The sequence below is a fragment of the Ornithodoros turicata genome, chromosome 1, assembly GCF_037126465.1.
Source record: "Ornithodoros turicata isolate Travis chromosome 1, ASM3712646v1, whole genome shotgun sequence".
Taxonomy (NCBI): Eukaryota; Metazoa; Arthropoda; class Arachnida; order Ixodida; family Argasidae; genus Ornithodoros; species Ornithodoros turicata.
In genome coordinates, this window is record NC_088201.1 from 92,168,746 (window position 1) to 92,193,411 (window position 24,666).

At 46.7% G+C, this 24,666-nt stretch overlaps 1 protein-coding gene across 6 annotated transcripts in view; it reads left to right on the plus strand.

The window, feature by feature from the left end:
• Positions 1 to 1,211: 1,211 nt before the first annotated feature.
• LOC135366363 (uncharacterized) overlaps positions 1,212 to 24,666 on the plus strand; it is a 192,759-nt gene continuing 169,304 nt past the window's right edge. For 5 of the 6 annotated variants that reach the window (XM_064599033.1, XM_064599038.1, XM_064599057.1 and 2 more), the window contains exons 1-5: positions 1,212 to 1,325; positions 7,884 to 7,934; positions 8,023 to 8,126; positions 8,364 to 8,402; positions 15,060 to 15,124. In XM_064599033.1, the coding sequence (XP_064455103.1) occupies positions 7,918 to 7,934; positions 8,023 to 8,126; positions 8,364 to 8,402; positions 15,060 to 15,124 (225 nt within the window). In that variant the 5' untranslated portion in view covers positions 1,212 to 1,325; positions 7,884 to 7,917. The remainder of the gene's footprint in view (positions 1,326 to 7,883; positions 7,935 to 8,022; positions 8,127 to 8,363; positions 8,403 to 15,059; positions 15,125 to 24,666) is intronic. The other variant, XM_064599051.1, reaches the window with a different exon arrangement.

The following is a 24,666-nucleotide window of genomic DNA, read 5'->3' on the forward strand; positions in this document are numbered from 1 at the left end:
GCCTTACCTTCTACTGTGATAATGAGTATGGTGGGCGGATACATATTTTACAAATTGCAAGATGCATTTTTGGGGTTGGTGCCTCTTCGCTCTTTTGACCCTGGCGCGCCGAGCCCCAAAGGTTGGTGTCAGTCTCTTAGCGGGACTTCCCGGGGGAGGCGGCGCCCCCCTTAGTTCATGTTCCGGGGGGGCAAGGGCCCCCGCGCCCCCCCGCAGTCGGCGCCTATGACCTCCTGCCTATCCGACTCCAAGGATTAAACATTACGTTTCCCTCTCTCCACTCGTCCGCTACGCGCTTTGACCCCCAAAAGTCAGCGTCCGGAAGGATGGAGATGTTGTCGGACTGCTCGGTCGCCGGACTGGTGCACGTGGTTTTCGATTGTGCATTATTTCGTAATGAAAGTCGTTTTTATGGTATGTGTCTTGGGAGGTCACAGAAAAGGGGCGAGACGCCTATTTAGTTGTGATGGTGAAAGGGCTCACTGTTGTCGGCCTCAGGGACGATATACCAGGTGTTGCTGCTTGCAGCGGGTAAAATCGTTTTGAACCGACGGGGAACCAATGAAATTTCACGTTGATTGGAAATAAGTCCGGCAACTCCATTAACATCCTTCGGTCGTTATGAACGTTATTGTCACTTTTTAGGTAACGTGGTCACACCCAAGGAAACAGTCTCGAACGATAAATTACTGATTCATCCATTAAGCATTTAAGTCCCACTCGTCCAGCTGCTATACCCTCAGATGCCATGACAGTCCTACTTTTGCCTCAGATGCTATTGAGGACTTCTCATTGCATAGCCATCGCCTCTATGTTTCCAACGTCTCATTGAGAGATGCTAGTGATCCAGCTGCAGATTGGTCTTCTTGCTGACATATTCCGATTAGCGCGGGATGGGTATTCGTCCATCACGTCCCTCCCAGTCACTCGTTACAACAACATTACAACACTCGCTGAAACACAGCTCAAAACTGGCACGGCCTTGCAGGCTCCACCGGCTCCTGTAGTCAAGTGTCCAAGTCAGTTGCTCTCCACGACGAGACCGAAAGGTGACCGGAGTTCGAATCCAGACACATTGTGTTCTGTCTCAGCGTTTTCTCTGACGCTGATAGCCATTACTGCCTTCCTGTAAGACTGACATCAAACGACGCGTGAAAGAAAGGGAGGAGGAAATGTTGTAGCACAGCCTTGTTGGTGCCATCCCGCGCTGACGTCTCGTGGCATGTGTCATATGGTAGCTTGTCGTAACGTGTCTCCGTTGTGTGCTTGTGGTGTTCTGCCGCTGCTCTACAATTATCTTGCATTGGGCTTCTCACAGTCTGAAGGTATGGCATCCGTTTATCACATTGTATTATAACCTAGCCACACGGGAAACCTAATGCATTAAACGGGATGGCAGCAACTTTACCTCCTAACCAACCATCATCTCGAATGGCATCGTTCTCTCCCCTGATTCATTGAAAAGAGGAGGCGTACGCCTTCGGTGTGACATTTATGCCGGACATAACTGTAACAAAAAAAAAAAAAAAAAAAGAAAGGCGTACGTCTCCTGTTTCCAACAAGTCAGGAGAGAGATGCCATTCGAGATGATGGTTGGTTAGGAGGTGAAGTTGCTGCCATTCCGTTTAGTGCATTAAGTTTTTCGTGGGGCTAGGGTAGTATAGAATGCAATTTGGAACCGTACTCAGCCCAGCCTGTACGTATATGTTTACCACCACGCTGCGTGGTGTAATGGCAGCGCTATTTCGTTTTAGCAAGTTGGGACAAAGCCGACTAGGGAGCAAACGACGCGGAAAGGAACAATTGCGGGACTTCCACCCTTAAAACTGAACTTCACCGCATACCACGCTCCTAGGCTACCATCATCTCGAGCGACATCGTTTTTCCTTCGCTGACTTGCTGGAAACGGGTGGCGTGCACCACTTTTGTGACAATTCGGAACTGCATAAGTATCCGGAAAAAGGCGTACGCCTCCAATTTTTAATAAATCAGGGGAAAGAAAGATGCCATTCGAGATGATGGTTGGCTAGGATCGTGGTGTATGCGGTGAAGTTCCCTTTTAAGACTAAGATAGGGAAGTTCTGGTACAGCCATCCTAGAAGCGACCTAAAGGGGATTCGGGAGCAGAGCTGTGTTTGTGATGTCTCCAGAAAAGGCCCTCGAGAGTCGTTTGCGCACGCCACACTGTGAGCTATGTAGACACGCTGTTGTGGAAACACACACACACACAAAAAAGAAATTGCAGGAAAGCCGACGTTACATGGAACGGCCCTGATTTTAGGTCGCTTCCGTCCCACAATAGGGTGCTTCCATTTTCTTTCTTCCTGCATGTCCGCACTACCACAGTGCGTACGTAGCGAAATTTTGTGGCCGAGGATATATATAATTGGGGGTTTACGTCGCGAGACAACTGAGATCATGAGCGACGCCACAGCGGTCGGTCTGTGGATTGCTTTTGCCCACCTGAGGGTTCTTTAACGTGCGATGAAAGCTCATCACACGGCACCCCGTATTTAACGTCCCTCGCGGAAGACGGCGTGTCTAAGCAACTTGTACCCTGCCACCAAGTTGCTGGCGTCCTCGGCCGGGTTGTGGCCGAGGAACTTGTTTGTTGTGTATAACGCAGAAAACAAGGACCGCATCACGTTAACTTTGTTTTAAATGAAATGATCTACTTCGAGTTCAAGTGCATGGTAGCGTCATGCTCAGTGCGCTTATTTTCTGAGAAAAAAAAACAGAAAAAGAAACGTGATCTCAGTCGGGTGGGTTTGCAGCTGCAAAGCGATAGCGAAGCCAGCGTGAATAAGGACGATGACATACGGAAGTCACTGAAAAGGTTAGCCAGCTGTAGGGCTCAACTCCACATCTTCTGGATTACCGGTCCAGGGCTCTACGTCCAGGGCTCTATAAGGACGTCCTGTGAATGATTCTGATCATAACTCAGCTCAGTAACAAAGACATAATTCTTGCCTTCACAATGTCCAACGCTTTCTTACTGATGTACCATATAAACAATCTGCACGTTTCGGTACTCGTGTTCAGGTGCTTGCCTCCGTTCTCGCATCTGTGTTTTTCCACATATTGATGGTGACATCCGCCACGGGCACGTTCGTATTACCCTACTGGCTCTCTACAATTAATCAGGACGTTTTGATAGCAGCGGTGGCCACTGGGTGCCTGCAATTTTGTGGAACAGATCTGTGTGCCTCATGCTGAATGTGTCCAATATGCCGGTACACAGCGCGTGCAGGAACGAACCCTTCTGGCCCGTTTTGACATGCTACTTCACAAAATCAGTTGTTTCTATAGACCTTTTCGCGTTACTCTCAAACCACCAGTCTCCGTGCGGTGTGGACTGCCAAAATCGCTCTTCCCATTGAGATGAATACTGATGGCCACCGTCCTTAATGAGTATGACTGACGATAACGTAACCGGCAAACATCTGAGTAGTGTACCAATGTTCGAAAGATCAAGGAAAAAAGATTGCTTGCTTCCGCGTGCGATATGCACAGTTGTTGACGTGAGCAGCGATGGCTGATGCGATATCTCTTGTACTCCGGTTACCGAGCGGGAGAAAATGAACGGACACGAAATGAGCGCGCAAATGAACGAGAACACACACGGGAAAATGAAGGAACTCGGCAAACGGCGGTCAACACGTACACAGTTAATGTGACTACCACGCGGTGTCAGCACTAATGGCTGAGCCCATTCCTTGAATTGCCTGTTGCACGACGTTTGGGGGCGCTCTGAACCAAGTCCTCGAGCGCCGCATATGGTCGAAAACGCGCAACTCAGTCGCTACCCGCGCAAACCGATCAGTTTCGGAATCATGTTGCGTCTGTACTGCGGGTTTCTGGAAATAAAAACCCTGAGTAAATCTGTAGGGACTCGAACTTACAGAAAGGAGAGGCGCTAATTAAGCACTTCTACGGATTAGAAGAAGATGTTTACGGCGACGCCGCGCTAATTAGGGGGTAATGCATCTGGGAAGTGAAAGACAGCGTCAACTACAACGTTTCTTTGAGCCCAAGTACCAGTTCCTCAAATCATTTACATAAAAGTGGGCGTGATCGGTAAAAAACCCTTTCGTAAGCCGTAAATCCGTATTCCGTTAGAGTGTAGCGCTCCTCTTACGTACTGCACTTGCATTCACGCGCACATGCAAACGCCTCCGGCGTTTGGAACTTTCGACTCTGTCCACAGTACGGGCGTTTCCAGGATTTTTCCAAAGGGGGCAAAGCGTGCACCTCCTCCTCTTTTCCTGGAAATGGGCGCTGCGGACTGTGTGGGTGTTCAGAGGTTCATATTATGACATCACAGAATAATCATGACGAACTATGTTTAAAGAGCCACAATTTTGGTGTTCCGGAAGGGGACACCCCCTTGCCCCCTTCTCGGCACGCTCGTGGCCCATAGCGTCAAGCGTCACAACACAATCTAACTTTAACAAGTTCCTGGGACAGCATACATATAAGTGACAGCGTGGTGCGTGAGTGAATGAATCACACAACAACGTGGCGTTTCGGTCTCTAGAGTCATATCCATAATCCCAGCTACCCCGCTTTGTCCCTCTTGTGGCATACCTATAATTCCTGAGCTGTTACCTCACACTTATAGCAACACAATTAACATGTTGGACTACGTGTCTATTTCTAACCACGTAATGACTTAACATTTGGTATAGGTTTCACAAGCCCCTCACACAGTGCATTCTGCCAGCTGCACCTGAAAAGCTGGCACAATTGAAAAATGCAAGCATGCTGCAGCTGAACAAGAGAGAAACTGATGTTCTGAGGCTGGAACAACATAGAAGGGACAGATACAAACAAAGCCTCAAATTGCCTAAGAAATCAACGATGAAAGATGAAAGTCACTGACTAACACGCCTCTCTTGTTCAACAGGTGCCGCTTGCGTCGATTTCCGTCGTATGAATGTGTGTATGAGTGAGCAAAAAATGTAACAGTGAAAGGAGGGTGAGTGAGAGTGAGTGGCTGGTTTGTCGTCCCTTCAGATGACGCACCCCGAAAGTCGCTTAGGAGAGACGTGTTAGCTTAGCTCAATTGGTAGAGCCCTGGACCGGTAATCCAGAAGATGTGGGTTCGATCCCTACAGCTGGCTAACCTTTTCAGTGTCTTTCATCATGCTGCAGCTGTTTGCTGCTACGTGAACAAAAGTGACAACAGTTCGTGCACCAGCATACCAAAGTGCGAAGTTGGGGTAGTTGATGTGACATTACTAGTTTAGGCTGCGAAGGGGGACGCCGGACAAAGTAGGAGACACGACAACAGAAATAGCTTTAGAAAAGAACAGAAAAGCTGTTTCTGATGTCGTGTCTCCTACTTTGTCCGACGTCCCCCTTGGCAGCCTAAACTATAGTAACGTGCACCAGCAAACCACAGCAATGGGAAAAACTAGAGATATGCCAACCGAATCCTCGAATCCACGAATCCTAGGCAAGGATTCGAGATTCGGGAATCCGAATCCCAGTGCCCAATACGGCGAATCGAATCTTTCGAATCCACAAACCGCGTATGTTTGTTTCTTTTTCAAATTGGCGCCTCCGGAGTCCGCCGAAAGCCTCATTGAGCGACGGGTGTTTTGTTTCTTTGTTTACGTTGCTCTGGACTGAAAGAGTTCCGGCAGGAACTGTTACATTACAAGTTTAAAAGTAATATGGTTTTGCTTTCGATTGTTGCTTTAGCCTTATGGAAATGAACTCGAGAATTTATGTATTTCTTGTTGTCGATCAACATATGTCAAGTAAACTATATCGGCATACTTTCTCCCGAAACTGAACTATTATTATTATTATTTTTATTAAACAAATGTATCATATCCTGCTTCAAAACAATCACCAGTAGAAGTTTTTTTCCTTGGCTTTTTCAACTCTTTTTTTAACGAAAGGATTCGAAAGATTCGAGATTCGTAAGATTCGTGGATTCGCAGAACCTTCCTTGGATTCGGATTCGGATTCGCAAAATGGTGGATTCGTCCCATCTCTAGGAAAAACCAACCGGAAAACCCAGGCGCCGTATGCTGCTGTCACCCGCGCTTCTCGCCTGCCTTTCTCTTATGGTTTGCGGTTCCACCCATTTACAGATCACAATTCCAACATGGCCAGAGTCGAGGTGGTCGGTTGCCTCAGCCCTGTAGTTTCCCTGTGTAGTTGCCCTGCAGTGTTCTGCTGGCCGGCAATCAATGTCTGTTTTGTTTATCATGTACTTGTACACCACTGAAAGAGAATCCAAATAAAAAAGTACAGTTTTGTAGTCGTTATATTGTTACGTATTGCCATGCTGGTTTTAGTGCGAAATATATTTGTTAAACAACGTACGACAGAACAAGCCCCATACATAGTGCGAAACTATATGGCATTGCACTGATAAACACCTCAGAAAAAACGTTTTTTCTGGGTGTTTTAAGAGCTGGTTCGAATAAAAGCATATTTTGTTCGCTTACGTGATTTCGGTATCTTGAGCCATCGTCGTGTGTCGTCCACCCATTCTGTGTCAGCGCTTACGGCAGTTACTACTTACATGTCGTACGTCCATGGTCATGATGAAGGAAGACGAGGATTTGCAAAGAAAATGTGATAAAGCGAAAAGGAAGCTCGCGATCGTGAGGCGGAGACTCCGACAGCGAGCTCGCTGAAGGGCGGCAATGGCGGAAGGTCACGTTACCTCAATATGGCGGCGCCCAGAGATTTATGGAGAAAACTGTCCATAATTTGGGGACATTGGATATCCTTTAAGAGTATCTTACGGCGATCTATAGGACATCGATTCAGGCGGTTTGTTCTGGGAGGATAACCGGACACCGGACAGATGTGGTTGATTGGGTGGCGCCAAAGTGCGATGAAAGGAGGTTACACTGACACACCATACGATGGGGAGGGGGTTAGCATCCCAACCCACAGAACAAACACGCGCGGTGAGTGTGGGAATCAGAGCTATCTTGTCAAAAACGAGGTCTCCCGACGTTTTGACAGGCAGGGAAGAAAATGAATTGTTTCATCCCAGCTTGGTGCTCAAACTAGGGCCGACAAAAAAGAGGCCTCGCCAAGGACTCATTTCCGCGGACTTTCGGCGAATTTATTTAAGCAAGTATCGCTGCGTTGCAGTGCGTTACAGGTGCTGCACCTAGTAAAGTGTCCACGAGGAACAGATTTCCGCAAAGAAAAATGGAGTTCAATTCAAGAAAGAAAGAAAAAAAAAACAATCAACCTTGACCGCATGTCTCCCCGTTGCCTACACTGTTAGAACAGAACTTCACCACATAGCACGCTCGTAGCCAACCGTCATTCCAAATGATAACATTATGTGCCCTTATTTGCTGAAAATGGGAGGAGGCGCCTATCTGGGACACATTATGCTTGTCCTAGATAGGCTCCTCCCCCTGTTTTGAACGAATCATGACACAGAATGATATCATTCGGTAGGGTGGTCGGCTAGGAGCGTGCTATGTGGTGAAGCTCTGTTTTAACCGTGTACGTTATTTATTTACTATGAATTTCTATCATGCTTTGTGGACCGCCCTGTAGAGTCGCAGGTCAAGTAAGAGATGGACCATATTGTTCTGTCGCTTTGGGGCCATTGCCAGAAGCATAGATTTGGAGTTGCTAAACTAAGTTTTTAGAAATCAGGAGAATGACGGAATATGGAGCTGTCTGTGTAGTTCCGACTTGTCTTCTTTCCGCGTCATGTCTACGTTTGAAAGCTACCTATGGGTTTGGCTTGGAGTGAGAGAGGAAGCAAATCTATAGTCCTTGTTTATGGTCTACGCGTCACCTTACAGCCACATTTTAGTGTTTAACCTAGCCAAATCATGCATATGGAATGCCTCTTCGGATGTTTTCTTACCTACCTAAACATGTTTCAGTGACACACCTGAACGCCATCTCACGGGAGCTACAATGTCTTCAAATGAAACGTGAGCAACGACATACCTCGCAGTACATGGGATGCAATTGTGCGCTCCTGGAGTAGGGCCGATAGGAACTCTTATGCTTGATTCGCAGTGGGTCGGTGCAGGAGGTCCGTACTATCCCAGGCTACCTCCAGGGCTACTATAGGCTGGTGGAGATCTTCATCTCGCTTATCATTAAGGAACCCAAAACTCCAGGTGAGTCATCACCTATTTCACCAGCGAAAGTGCCTATGACTACTAGAAATCAAAGACTACGCGCGCCGTGTCACTGTGGGCTGAACCGTGGGAGGCAGTATCAAGAGTTCTTCGACTGTGCTTCTGACTTTTTTACAACTGGGTGCAAGGGATCAATGATCTTGTTCACATGTTTCGCACTGATCTCGTGTGAAACAACTCAGTTGTGGGTAACTGTTGGAACATCCCTGATTTCAGTGGGCGAGTGGGTGGAAGTCATCGGTGGGTCCTTTGGTGGTGAGTGTGGCCTCGAACTCTGGGAACGGATGGGCTACTCTGGCAGTGCGAACCCCTTTCTATCGGAACGACGGCGGCTACTCCCAATTGCACGAATCATTACTGACGCGAGGCCCTCACCTTATTTCTTACAGAATATTTACGGTTCCGGGATTTCGGATTTTTCAGAAAAAGATCAGCGTTTGGGGTTTCAGTAACTGAGAGCAGGAAAAGCCACGTCCTGACGTCAGGTTCATGGGGTTTGCTTCTTTTCTTGTCGGGAGAGACTGCGTCGTATCTCGGGTTAGACGAGAAGGAAATGGGCCTTATTGACCCAAATCTGCTGTGCAGCTGTCTTTCACTTAAACAACGCGCGATGCACCCATCCGTGTAATGCGGGTGACCTCCGTCTTTGCTTAGAGGCACTTTGACATTGGAGTCACTGAATAGTCTACACATCTTGGTGACGGCATTTTGCGATAATTATGACCATTTCACAGGCCTACTTGGAAAAAGTCTAGAGTTTTCCGTTCTTTTTTTTTTTTTTTTCGAGATTGATACTTCCTCTCTTCGCGGCGGACAAGGGAGCACAAGTTGTTTGCTCGAAAGGACAGCTATTTGTTGCGATGGAATCAGTAAATCGTGAACAGCATGGCACGGAAAGTCGGGGAATACGTTCCGAATAGAAATCGGGACCGAACTACTTCAGAAATTGGAGGTTCTGGCCGAATACTATGACTGACCCTAGTGACTCTACTTCGTCTGTACGCCAACTTGGTCGACTGCTGCTTTCATTGTTTCCCCATGCCAGCGCGAGCGCACTGCTGTCCCAACACAACCTACACAGAAGGTGCCTTCTTTTTGAAAGAAATGTGCTGCACTCGTGCTGCACCAGTTCTGAAGTACACACGAGGTGTAGACACAGTTCTGAACCAGTCAGTGCCGTGTATGCCAAAAGGAGTCTGGCCATTAGGAGGAGCCTAAAAAAGAGGCTCGACCTGTCAATGAAACTTAGGCGCATTTCATTGGTTACTGTTTTCCATAAGAGCTGCCATGACACCAAAATTTCTCCAAAATGGAGGATGGTTCTTGAAACGGCGAAGCGGAGATTTCGTGACAAAAAAAAATTTCACAGACTACTTTAATTTCATACTGTGAGTATATATCCTCATGTACGCATCTGCAAAATCAGCTTGAACTTTCGCTCCGCCATTATTATTTACACGAACATGGGATGTTTCGCGCTAACGTTAGGCGTATAGTTAAGATCGTGATGCCAAGAAAATAGCAAGAAGGACGACCCTTATACGTAGGATTTTGCATTATATAATTTCGTTTTATTTATATATACATCATTGCTCATTTTTGATTCGATCTACTTACATTACGTGGTTTAAAACTTCACAGCGGCAGTCGTCTGCTACGAAGAAGCGGTTGTGCCGCTCTCCTGGCCAGTCACTTCTGCCAGCAACCATTTCTGCAATTCCTGAGCCTTCCCACCATGCCTCTTTCCATGCAGATGGCGTTGATAAAAGTGGGCGCAAAATCCGTTGTTTTAGTCTTTCACCAGTGATTCGATATCCGTTCCAATCAGAATCAATCGAGTTTCTCCAAAATGGTGGCACCCAGTAAATAGGGGTGTGGTATAAGTACTGGATGGATGTAATGATAGACAACAGTATTTCGACCTGTGATTGGCTAGATACCTCAAAAAGTGGGTGGAGCCTCAGGTATAGGCAGGTCCATTAATGGCCAGACTCCCTTTGGCGTACACGGCACTGGAACCACACTCTTAAAAGTGAACTTCACCGCATAGCACGCTCCTAGCCAACCATTATCTCGAATGATATCGTTATCTGCCCTGATTTGTTGAAAACGGGGGGCGTACGCCATTTCTGTGACACTTATGCTGTTCATAATTGTCACAGAAAAGGCGTACGCCCCCCGTTTTCAACAAATCAGGGCAGATAACGGTATCATTCGAGATAATGGTTGGCTAGGAGCGTGCTATGCGGTGAAGTTCATTTTTAAGAGTGCAGTTGCACTGACGCGACACTACCGGTTCCTAAAAAGAATGAGGAAGTGCAGACCTTGTCGTCTGCAACAGAGCGTTTTCTTGGGTGCGGTAGCATGGCGGTGTTGTAGCCTGTTTTTTTTTTTTTCGTTTGTTCGCGCTTTGTTTGTACTAAAAAATGGTCCCGTTCCTTCCTTAATGCCCGAATAATTGTTTCCGCAAAGTGGAATCTTCTGCTCTGGACGGCCAGCTATAATAAATTAAATACTAGTGATGGCGTTTCCGCGAGGTGAACCGGTGTTGTTCATCTGGGTCACGTCATTCTAGCTTATGTAGACCGTAACACTTCTCAGACACAGATGGAGACAGGAGGGGTACGAAAGAGCCAGGTGACGAGCGTACGTATTTATAGTTTGCTCTGCATTCACTGTGCCACGGCCACTCGATCGCTGCTCTGCGCTCCGCTGGTGGAGCGCAGAGCAGCGATCGAGTGGCCGTGACTGTGCAAACGTGAAGCATAAGAGGTATCTAAAAACCAAAACACACATAAATCTTATTTGATGTCACCAGTAAATACTCCCGAGCTTGAATGATACGCTTCCCGTTATCCGACGACACCGGTCCACATGCGATGCGCTCTCTGCCATCTTTGTCGTTTACTCCTCTGCACCCCTCCGTTGCACGACCGGGATACGTCGGGCAAGAAAATCGAGAGCTAGTGCAGAACTAGCCCAGCACTTTCCCAAAAAGGAATGGGGACGCGCAGGCGCAGTGTGAGATGCATGACAAAAATAATGCGAGAGTGCTGCACTACACCCTTAAAAATGAGGGGGGGGGGGGGGTAATGGCAGGATAGGCTCGCCGTTGTTGGCCACACAGAAGTGGGCGTCGTCACGACTATGGCCAAAAAGAAAAAAAAAAGAACACAAAACACAAAGAAAGGACAGACGGATGGAGGATAGAAGAGGATGAAGGATGGGGAAGGATGGTGGTGGTGATGGTGAAAGGGCTCGCCGTTGTCCAATCGGTGGTGGTGGTGGTGGTGGTGGTAAACCGGCTTGCCGTTGTTGGCCTCGCGGATGTGGGCTGCGTCACGACTGTAGCCAGGATGAGATGAGATAATGTGATAACAGGTGAAGGAATGAAGACGGCCGGAAGTTACGATCTAAGGCAGACACTGCCTTATGACACTGCCAGAGTTGATGAGACGTCCGAGCAGTGCTCATAGCCTTTGAGCGAGGCCCGATTCCTGCAGAAAGCAGACGAGGTTGCGAATTTCGGAGTATCTTTCCGTGAAAGCGTCACAATCCACCGTACAATCCATCATCCACCGTACAATTCCTGCAATGGCCAAGATATTTTTCCCGCACCGCAGCATATGCACCGCAATGCAGTAGGATATGTTCGATAGTTTCAATTTGCTGACAATGTATGCAGTTTGTGTTGTCTAAAGAGCCAATCTTGAGTAATTGTGATTTAGTGAAAGCGCTTCTTGTTCGCAACCTGAAGAGCAAGGTCTGTGCACTGAGGGAAAGACCTTTCAGTGGGAGATCAAGTCGACGATTTTCCAGGATTCTTAAAAATGAACTTCACGGCATAGCACGCTCCTAGCCAACCATCATCTGGAATGATATCGTTATCTGTCCTGACTTGTTGAAAACGGGAGGCGTACGCCTTTTTTGTGACAATTATGGACAGCATAAGTGTCACAAAAAAGGTGTACGCCTCCCGTTTTCAACAAATCAGGGTAGATAACGATATCATTGAGATTGGTTTTGGCTAGGAGCGTGCCACGCGGCGAAGTTCATTTTTAAGAGCGTAGTTCAGGAGGTGCTGGTAAAAAGAACGCAGATAGCCCGCTTACTCGTTGACGTGACGTACACCTAATAGTCAGTCAATCAGGATCGTGCTTTCAACGGCCGTAGCGAGTCACGAACGTGCTTCTAGCTGTCGTAGCCATGGCACGAGCTACCGTCAGCTGTATGGCAGCCACTGTCGTCTGGGAGTAATGAACGTCCCCGCGTACTAAAATGAAAAACAAAGTAAAAATAAAGATTTTGCAGAACAAAGCTTACGTTTCTTACACATCAATTTCACAGTTCAATCACACAGTTTCAGAAATGCTACATCAATGTAGCATTTCTGAAACTGTCGATGCCCAGAGACTACGAATAAAGTATTTCGTTCAAATGCCATAATGATAATGATTGTTCAATAATGTGCTTCATCACTCGTAATTGTCGACAAGATCCGCATTTCATACAGAAGGAGAGACACAATGAGGGAGCGCACATTGACCCAAAACTGTCGTGTTGAATGTGTGGCTAAAACGCGAATACAAGGTGCAAAAAAGAAAAACAACAACCCAACAGATCGAACGCCTCCCTTACAACGTACGCGGTACAACGTCCTAATAAACTGCACATTCATACATCTATAAGAAAAAAAAGGAGTACAACAGGGAGTAATTGCAGCTTCTACTCCCCTAGATTGCAATTACTCCCCTTTTTAGTCCCCTAACCCGACATTTAGTCCCGACATTTACTGCCCAGGACTGCAAATTGTCACTGAACTTCGCGAATGGTCTCCTGAATGCAACAGTCTACGTCAATATGTGCCCTTGGTCAATTTTATGGCATAAGGCTGTATAACTCAGCCAACGTAGCAATTTTCCAGCCATACACACAGAGTAAGAAACAGTTAGCGCAACTTTCTTCGCAAATTGTGCCCTATGTATGGCGCAAGATTTTATATAACTCGATATATCACGGTTGACGGTTTGCTTCAAAGTATTTTCATGCATGCACACGAATTATGTACCTGGGACTCTTACAACAGCGCGTGAAATGCAGTCTCCACTCTGTGACATTCATTTACTCCAGAAAGGTACTATTTTTTGTGGCAATGCAGTTAGTCCCCAAAAGGAGTAAAAGTACTGTACTCCTTTTTTTTCTTAGAGTGTACGGCTGGATTTCAATTATACTCTGAGGTAACTTCTACTGCTTCTACAATGACATGTTAGACAGGAGTACCAGGATACTGATTAGCTGATACATAACGGCGAAGACGACGATACCCGACAACACACACACAAAATTTTACACAACAAACTTTAATGAACGGCAAACCTCTGTATATTCAAAAACCTCGGAAGCGGGGAAAGGGGAATTAAGGAACGCAATTACCGCGTGTGGTTATCTGAATGGTTTCCTCGAGAAGTCTCAGCCACGTAGTACTTCCTTTGCACAATGTACGGGTTTCACAGAAAAGAGGTTTACGATTGTTGCATTCAAGAAGATGCAGGACAAATTCCTGTCGCTAAACGTTACAATAAAGGTCACCGAGTTAGGCGCCATTTTCGGAGAAAAAGTGAAACATTAATTTGGGAAAATTCTGTCACACCTCTGAAGAAGCATACTGTATGTAAGTCATTTAAATGTTTCTCGGTGTCACGAAAACCCGTGAAAAGAACCTCTAGCTTTATAAAGGTACAAAAAAAAAAAAAAAAAAGAAAAAGGAAAACACGTTCATCGCTGAGCCACCTGAAACTTGTGGCCGGCCTTCCGGTTCGCACTACTGCGGTCCAATAAACGCGAATGCGCGCGTGTGCAGGTTGCCGTGGTAACCAAGCTGTGCGTCGCCCCGCGCAACAGAACGCACGAAGAAGAACGTTTGCTGTCCTGTATTTTTGCTGCCGCTTCCTCTTCTTCAGTGATGAGACGGAATACGCTTATTGGTTGTGGCTTCTGGTTGCTTGCGGTGCCCGCATATATGTAAACGGTTTTCCTCAGACGGTTTCAGACATTTGTCGGCACAGTTCTCTTCGAAGTCTGCCCAGGGCGCACATTCCCCAAGGGCGCCAGTCGTGACGTTGCCCACCTCTGTGAGGCCGACAACGGCAAGCCCTTTCACAACCACCACCGCCACCATATCTGCAAACAGACAGACGCCCCAAGCAACAGCCTCTCAGGCTCAACAGGCTCGCGTGGCTCAGTGGGTAGCGTGCTTGCCGTGTCACGTCGAGTCTAGGAGGTACCCAGGTTCGAATCCCGGTGCCGGCTGTGCTGTCTGGGATTTTTCCTGGGTTTTCTTCTGACCCTCTCTGACATATGTCGGCACATTTCCCTTAGAAGTCAGCCCAGGGCGCACATATTCCCGCAAGGGCGTTAGTCGTGACGTTGTCCTCCTCTGTGAGGCCGACAACGGCGAGCTCTTTCTGCACTACCACCAACCAACATCGATGCCCGATCCTCCCTACGATAGTCGTGACGTCGCAAGCCTAAGCGTGACCGACTACGGCAAGCAGATCCACCACCATTGCCACCGCCCAACATATGTCAGCGCGTTGCTACGCATACGTACGCACGCACGCATTGGAACGCAACGGTGTGAACCGGACTTATCTCCATATGGCCTGCACAGTAGACGCAGCCACCGTATACTGGATGTCAATTTCCAAACATCTCGGTTCAGGTGAAAGGCTTCATTATGCGCAAGAACACAGCAGCCATAAATATGTTGGACACTTTAGCATACGATGTAACGCCCAGCCCAATTTGTTCCCAGCAGTTCTGGTAGCACGACACCGTTCGTTCCGATAAGGGGTTGCGCTGTCGGCGTTATTATCTTCACCGCTCATAATGCTTCTTTTCTCTTTTATGCAGCGCTAATAGAAGCCATTGTACATCCTAAGAAGGAGGAAAGCGGAATTTTTGATTATTTTCATTCTGTGAGTACATTTTTAGCGTTACCATAGATGCGCACGACAGCAGACAGCGTTGAACACCACCTACACTAGAAGACCTGCTTTCTCTCTTCTTCTCTACATGAGCACATAAATTTGCGACGTCGTCCACTTCACCTAATCGCCGCAGAGGGCTTCTAAGACAGAAAGCTTTTGGATACCAGTGGGAGCCCCTCTGGCGGATGGCCATTGTATAGGCCATTTTCATCCTCGCGGTCATGGCTGTGACTGCCAGACTCTGTGCTATCGATTAGTGCTCGTGCCTTATTTAGTATAGATGGCGTTGGCAGCGGCTACACGTTCTTAAAAAGTATATAACTAATTAAATACAAGTAATTAATTACTCCATCTGAATACTTCCAGACATGATGTAATTAATAGCGATAAAACCAGACGAAGAGACGAAAGCACACACAAATTGCGCACTAACAGGAACTTTATTACTTACATGGGATATGCTTAAAATCTTTGAGGAATTCCATTCAGGCCAAGGTGCGAGGTGCGTCCTGACTATGCCGATGGAGTATGCGGACCGGCATAGTGAGGACGCACGTTTACACAACCATCTCCCCCTTACTTCGATCAAAAATGCTTCCCAGACAACGAGAGGATAGAGAGGTTGATTTCCCTCTCCCTACCTTCTCGGAATCTTCCGAGGAATCCCTCAAGAAAGAGAGGAAATTCCTCGAAGCTTTTAAGGGAGTTGAGAAGCCAAATGCAACTAACTAAATGTATGGCATCGTTTCGTACGTTGTAGTCCATGGAGCCGACACGCAAAGTCCCACATTCATCACTTGAACGTTTTTTTTTTTCTTTCAGTATTGGCTTTTTAAAAACGGCATTTCTTTTCAAGCCACCGCCGTCGGTGGCGCCGAACAACGCTGTCAGACATTGGCAGACGAACAGGAAGTGACGTTTTATGTGTGCGCGAAAATCCCGAGGGTCACCGTGCCGAATTCGTTCTGGCGGCCGTCTCCCTCTTTACAACAGCTTACGTCGTCATCGAAACGGAAAATAATTGCGCTTCCTTTTTCGAACATGAGACGTCATTCCTAAAAATGCCAAGGAGGTTAAGAACTGATAGCGATGGAGGAGTTAGCTCTCAGTTGTCTCGCTACGTAAACCACCAATTATTAGAGGAGTTAGCTCGGCGCGCGACCTTTGGATTGCAGTAGCTTCGTAACGCGGGATCGCAGAGACTCAAAGCAGAGCCTTGTAGGGGATAATGGACCGTGGACGACAGTTCGAATCCCATCTCTTCGCGGACCTCCTGCACTTTCTGGGAACACATCGCATACGAACTACCGCTTACCATCCGCAAGCAAATGGCTTAGTCAAACGTTTTCATCGTCATCTGATGGCCGCTCTCTCGTGTACTCAAGACCGCTCATCCTGGTTCGATGCCATGCCAACTGCCCTTCTCGGAATCCGCACCGCCATCAAGCAAGACCTGGGTGCCTCCAGCGCGGAGCTTGTGTACGGCACTCCACTTCGGCTTCCATCCGAATTCTTCGAGCCTGCCGCTTCTCCCGATCTGGCGGATGCGTCTTCTTTTCTTGCACAGGTTCGTGCAATCATGTCTCGAATCCGGCCCTCCCCGACCTGCCGTCAGCTTCGAAGCCATACGTTCGTTGCGCCGGACCTTGCGACGTCAACGCACGTTTTCGTTCGGCGCGACTCACGCGTTACAACGCGCGTTACAACCACACTACGACGGCCCCTACACTCTAAGAAAAAAAGGTGTAATTTTCTACCTTTTGGGGTAGAAGTGTGTTGTCACAGATTCTCAACCCTTTTGGGGTAGAAAGTGAGGGGTAGAAACACTTCTGCCCCTTCATTTCTACCACACTGGTGGAACAGTTCTACCCCTGAGTGTGAAGAGAATTCTACCCTGTTAGTGGCAAAATTCTGCCCCTACATGGTTAACTGTTATTCCTCTGGGGGGCCTATCTTTTCTCTCCATATCGAAGACACCTCTACCCCAAGGATGAGAAATATCTGCCGATCTTGACGCTAAATATTCAACCATTCTCGGAAGACAGTTCTACCGTGAGTAGAACTGTTCTCCCTTATTGGAAGATAATTTTTTACCCGAAATGGTAAGAATCTCTGCTATTATTCGTGCCTACCGGTGGCATATCTCTACCCGTAATGACGGGGCATTTAGACCTTGTAGGGAAATATTTACTCCGCCTTTCATGAAGGACGTTTGCCCTTTTGAGAAGAACTTGACGTATAGTATTTGTGTGGATAAGATAGAATATATACGTAGACAACTGTTACTAGTCACAGCATTTTATTAGCACGTCACAATTGGAATCATACACTTGCGCTTACCAATGCGAAAGGTACATCCATTTTGAAGAAGCATGAGCACGGAGACACGAAAGAAAACACGGCACAACACAGACGACTCCATTGTTGCATCCATCAGACTGCACAGCACTTGCATTAACTGTCTTGCACATAAATTCCACATGCATGCACCATAACAAGGGCATCGGGATAACTTCTGAGGGCTTGACGTTTCAGACTACTGTGTCGCTCTAAATACACACGAATCTTCGCTCGGTGTGTAATATCTGCCCGGAGGAACACGTGGCAGGACGGATGATTTCAACTGAAATTAAATGTGTCATTAATAGAGCATTTAAGATAAGCGATAAATAATAATGACGGTACATGTTTCACTTCTCAGAAATATGTTTACATGTGTGATTCCCTATGAAATAAGCATGCAAAAAGAAGAAGGCTAACCTGGCAGTGGACAAAAGCCAAGAAAAAATAAATAAATAAATAACACAGCGCACATCTAAAAAACCATGACTCGAGCGATGAGTGCCTTCTCCCATCAAACAGTGGCTCACCGTATATGTTATGGCTCCGTTTCTTCATTTTCGAAGTGGATCCTGTAATCACATCCGGCGGGCGCTGATAAGGTGCCGTTCCAAAAGTTGTCATGGTGACCTGCGTGTATTACACAAACGCATTTGCTCATATTGCAGTTTCATAGGATGCTGAAAAAGTTTCAGACGACATGCCGGTCAACCCGAACACGCAATGCGCAAAACACATCTGATCACTGCATATAAGGCGCTCGGGAAGAAAAATCTTGAATATCAAAATTACTCACCTGATTCTGTCCTAACTCCACCTTGCTTATGTTCATACCATTGCAGCTGAACCGATAACACCTTCCACCATGCAGATGTGAATACCCGACTCAGCATAGCCATTAGGCCGCACGCATGGCCTTCGGTGCAGCAATGTCCACGTGCAAACCGACAGTCTGTCACTTTCAGCGTTCGTCTCTATACTGAGTACTGAACCCTTTTACACAATCAGGGATTCCGCGCAAGCGCACACACTCTGTGTTTGGTCGCTCTGGCTAATCTCTTGAACAGTAACCTCGAAGCTGGACCAAACGCCTTTGTGCGCAGGATTAGTAACCCTCAACTATTCTCGTCGCTTGAGTGACTCCATTTACACTTCCATTAGTGACCCTGCTACGAAACACACAAAAAGAAAAAAGAGTCACTTGAACCCTAATAGTGACAAGATTGCCACAGTGGTTCTACCGTTAGGGGGAGAGAGTTGAGCAAAAGGGCAGAAACAGCACAACTTCAACCTGCAGTCGGTAGAGGGAAAATAGGTCGGGGAGAACTGTTGCGCTTCTACCCGTTTTCAACCTTTTTTTCTTAGAGTGTACCTCGTCATGGAACGGCACCCTAAGTGGTACCGGCTGTCCATCTAGGGACGCCCGGACACAGTATCTCTCGACCGTCTCAAACCGACCCACGTCGAGGCCACTTTCACCCTGCCAGGAGACCTGGGCCCTGACACCCCTACCCATCCGCAAGGCGTCGCAACGACTACTACCCCTGCTCTCGTTCCTCCCAAAACCGTATCTTGGAGCCCCATTCTACGCCGTTTCATATCGCCCAGGCTTCTGACGTTTTTTTTTCTTTTCCATGGGGGAGGGGGAGTGATGTGGCAGCACCAATGCCAATTCTCGTCCCGCGCCTTTGATTTAAGCTACGCGCCACCGGCGCGAGAGCAGTTAGTTCGGCTCTGGCTTTAGGACCATTCGCCACATTAAAAAGCTACCTCCTCTCCAGACCTGTTTGTCGTGTCATTCACAACAGACTCAAAAAGCATTTTGATGTGCAGGTTAGGCACACATAGATCAATATGTACGAGGTGATTTCTTCAAAAGTTTGTAAATGGTTTCAGAACCCCTTTAAGCTTGTCCCATGTAAGTTTTTTGTTAGTGCGCCATTTGTTTGTGTTTTCCTCTCCTCCTCTGGTTTTAGCGCTTTTAAACGTGAAAGCAACTGTAAAGCAGCACCGATCAAATGTCATTTAGTGTGGCTATTCTATAGTCCAAGCCACCAGGACAAAAACTGCGCAAGTTCCGTTCCAATCGACGATGCAATTAATTAGAAAATTACAATTAAAGATTACGGGCAATACTGTACTAGGTATTCGAAATGAATCCGTACTCCTGACACATACGGCGGCACCCACATTGCATGCGTATGACACTGGGCCCGACATAACAATCGACCACAATCCACCACAAAATCCGCCCCTGCAATCCACACAACGATCCACATCTGAGGATAAACGGATAAGCGAACTGAAATGAAATGCTGAGCCGTTGAAAAAAATGTGTCAGACGTTCAAGAAGCCAGACAGCGTCGGGTCTTGTTTGTTCACAGAGCTATGCAGAGAAAGTCGTTCGTTCGAAAGAGGCCGCGAACAGAAGGAGCGCGCAGGCGCAGCGGAGAAGTAGGGAGAGCCTCCATCGAACAGCGGCCAGCACTGGGTTACTTCGCAAAAACGGGGGTTAACAGGTTAAACTGTTAACAGGGGTTTCAGAATGCATAGGTAAACAGGAAAACTAATAATATCGTTACTAAAATAACGAAGTTCCGATGTAATAGTGTGTAATACCAATTTTCAGTGTTGCCTGCTGTACAGGGGGTTGTTTGACACCAGGCGTCGCACCGCTCCACTACGCCGCATTTTTCATGGCAAATTAAAAATATCTATAGCGCGTTGTCGGTCGTATGGTTCCGCATATGGTGTTTAGAAGCAACAAATAGTCTCTAGTCACATCACCGGCATATCATGCTTGTCTACTGCTTTACAGTACCTTTAACTTCATGATCTCCTACCAACAGGACAAATTCGACGTTCTACGTTCCAGAGGAGCGTAACTGTATCTGTAATTTATTTACTTATTTATTTCATAAAATTTTCTCTGTAACTTGTACTGGAGGGGGAGAGTTCCATTCTGCTGTCTACAGCATAGGTGGGGAGTAACGCGTTACAAAGTAGTGCGTTACCGGTAACGTGTTACATTCGAGTAGTGAAATATGGTAACGCATTACATTTGGGAGAAAAGTAATGAGTAACGTAACGTCATTACATTTTTAACAACTAACGCGTAACGGCGTTATGCGTTACTGCGTGTTCGAGAGCTTGAAAGCTTGAGCGAGGACCGTGCCTGCAGAATCCGGGAAAATCCCCGATTTTTTCTATTCATCTTCAACAATGACAAGAAGGTCGCATCGACACCCACGAAGAACGCGAAAGAAGGGTTGTTGACATACCCTGGTTGAGGTGTCACCTTTGTTTACCACCTCTGTTTTTCACTCCCTCTGGTATTTTTCGGACGAATGGGGCAAAAGCGGCAGAAAAATAGCCTCTACCCTCTGAACAAGTAACAAAGTACCAAGGAATTGGCTGTTTGGATTTGTACTGTATGAGATAAAAGGTCACCGTCTCTGTCAACCTTGACAAGGAGCACTCACTGGTCATTAGGCGTCCTCTCAGCCCAACGGGCGAAGCTCACCAATGAAAATTTTGAACATCAACTATACTTCTGCGTTGCAATAAATCGTACGTGTAACTTGTGTTCATGCGTGACTCTTGTTTGTGCCCAACATTGCTTGTATTGATTTGTGGAATGCACTTATGTGACTCAACCAAAAATGGTACATATTATAAGGACAACTGGTGAAGTAATGCAAAAGTAACGGCATTACTTATCAGAAGTAACGGCGTTAGTAACGCGTTACCTACTACCGCAACAGTAACGAATAACGTAACGCGTTACTTTTCGAAAAAGTAGTGAGTAACGGTAGTGCACTACAAAATAAAAGTAGCTTCCCCACCTATGGTCTACAGCATTTGTCTTTTGGAACTCTGTCTTTTCTACTGCCCCCCGTTCAGGTTTTCCATGTTTCTCATAGCTGCCAGTTTCACACACATTTTTGCGTTAATTTCAAATATAATGTAGTGTGGATTGCGCATACGGACACCCATCTTATCTCGCAATGCAAACTCCAATTTTCATAAATTTAACTTGCGATAATCCGTATATCACTCCCTGACGTTCAGTAATGGTGCCATGAAATTACTAATTTAACATAGGTGTCCCGTGTGCTTTCTGTTCAGCGTTCCGCTTTGGTATTTATTTTGTGCACATAAGTTGCATTGTTCCAGAGGTGGATGAATTACTTTTATATGTTTATTTATTTATCTATTTATATCATTATTTTTTCAAGAGGTAACGCATTACGTTACTCATTACTTTTGCGTGGTAGGCAATGCGTTACTAATTTCATTACTTCTGCATAAGTACGCCATTACTTTTGCGTTACTTCGCCCGAAAACTTTATGATAAGCACCACCCGTTCAGCTGAACCAAGGGACGAAATGGCGGTGTTATGTCGTACAAACAGCTTCCTGGTTGTGGGATAGCTACCTAGGGATTTCGTGCTTCGGATTCCCAATGTCCGAACTCCTCAGAACGAAGGAGACTCCTCCTCTTCGCTTTGAAAAAGGCATCACCTGAGGCACGTGATCCATGTGGGACTGCAGTCTTTTACGCATCAGTACAAGTCCAAAACAGCCAATGCCTTGGTACTTTGCCACTTGCGGAAGGCGTAGAGGCTACTTTCTGTAACACTTACCCTTCCTCCCCCCAAAAGTGTAGGAGGGAGAGAAAAATACTGGTGATGGAAAAACTACGTGAACCTCAAGAAGTGTTAACCTACAGGCCTATAACCCTTCCTCGGTGCTCTCCGTGGGTGAGAGTGTGACCTTCTTGTTATGGTCAAAGGCTAATAGAATAATCCAGGGATTTTCCCAGCTTCTACACGGCACAATTCTCACAGTTCTTTAGAGTTTATCCAGTGAGGGAATGTTGTTCCCGAATCCTGAGTAACGCGCAATGCCACTACGCTTTCTTGGTAAAAATATAATGACATTACGTCACTCGTTACTTCTCTCCAAAATGTAATGCCTTTCCTCAACTACGCGTTACCAGTAACGCTCTACTTTCTCACTAACTCTGCGATTGTTCACATAAAGATTATGACAATCGTCAGTTATGTTCCATTTTTGTATTTTGTATTGTGTAAGGCAAATACTGTTCCTCTACATAAGTCCTGATCGGGGACGATGGAATCGGGGATTTGTGGCAGAGTGTGTAGTGCTTGGCCACGTTAAACGCATACGGCCTCGAGCACTTTACCTTGAACTTATAATTAGCTTTGACGAGTAGCTGTAACTGAATTTCATTTCAGTGTCAGTAACTTCGCCTGTGACGTAAATACTTTCACAGTAATGTACGTGTAACTTAATTACATTTTCTAGTAACTTGCACAGCTTTGGTCGTAGCTATAATGATGTGTCGCTATCGGCCACATGGGCAGTCAGTCACCCACAGAAAGCCTCTGCGGCAAACGGCTGAAGCAGGTGACATCCCGACTGTATGGAGAGAGAGCAGGCCTTCTATAGCCGTAGCGTCGGAAGTGAGGAATGCTATAAGGTGCCCTAAGCTCTGTATTAAAAGGGAGTCTGGCTATTGGGAGGAGGCCCCCAAAAGAGGCTAAACCTCACCTTCGGTTTGCTTTTTATTATGACACCCGAGTGCCACCCACAATGGTGACAGAAACAAACATAGTGAACCGGGAACTTGGTGATAACATTTTTTTTTTCATATACTACTCTGATTTTACGCTGCGCACGTGCATCTTCTTAGAAGCTTCTGGAAAATCAGTTTTACTTTATGCTCCGCTCTCAATACATTTTGTCCTCGTTGTTAGGCGTAGTAAACACCGCGATCACAGAAGTATCCATTCAATACTTGCCGATCATAGTGGTGCTGCCCGTGTGGGATATGGTGGACGGATAGTGAGAATAGGCTAACTGATAACGCCCCGTATTGCAGGACATCATTGGTCAGACAGCTCAAAATGTGGTGGAGCATCAGGTATAGGCATGTTCCATTAACGATCAGACTCGCTTAAATATGTATACACTCTTAAAAATGAACTTCACCACATAGCACGCTCCTAGCCAACCATCACCCCGAATGACAACGTTCTCGCCCTAGATTTGTTGAAAACGGGAGGAGGAGCCTATTTTGTGCCATTATGCACGGCACAAAATAGGCTCCTCCTCCCGTTTTCAGCAAATCAGGGGCGAGAACGTTGTAATTCGGGATGGTGGTTGGCTAGGAGCGTGCTATGTGGTGAAGTTCATTTTTAAGAGTGTACGGCTCCGAGGATGCCTGCATACTAGCTCCCTCTGTATAGGGCGGCAGTGATTAATCGAGATCCCTCCCTACCCCGCTAACACCCCCAAATGTTCAGCGATACCCCATAACTTTTACACCTGAGTACCCCCTACAGGGGGTGCCCCTGCGGTTTCAGTTTTAGACACATGTCGGTAATAATATGTTAAGTTGTAATGACGTAATTATAATAATCACCCCCCATTTTTTCCGACACCCCTCCGTGCTAAGGATTCTGGATAAACCACTGGGGTGGAGTAAGTCTTTGGAAAAGCGAGCGTCGCCAAGCCTCCATTTTGAAGCCCAGATTCGAAATTGTGGTGTATTGGTAAGTGTATAGCTACACCTACACTCTTAAAGATGAAGTTCACCACATAGCACGCTCCTACACTCTTAAAAATGAACTTCACCACATAGCACGCTCCTAGCCAACCATCACCCCGAATGACAACGTTCTCGCTCTAGATTTGTTGAAAACGGGAGGAGGAGCCTATTTTGTGGCCATTATGCACGGCACAAAATAGGCTCCTCCTCCCATTTTCAACAAATCACGGGCGAGAACGTTGTCATTCGGGATGATGGTTGGCTAGGAGCGTGCTATGTGGTGAAACTCATTTTTAAGAGTGTAGCCAACCTTCATCCCGAATGACAACGTTCTCGCCCCTGATTTGTTGAAAACGGGAGCCGGAGCCTATTTTGTGCCTATTATGCGCGACACAAAATAGGATCCGCCTCCCGTTTTCAACAAATTAGGGGCGAGAACGTTGTCATTCGGGATGAAGGTTGGCTAGGAGCGTGCTATGTGGTGAAGTTCATTTTTAAGAGTGTAGGGTCACTGAATAGCTTCAGAGTACTGCAACTGATGTTCTACAACTGATGCAAATGCAAGTTCTACGTCAGGGGGCGCCGTGTGGGGGCGCCATATTGGCCTCATTAA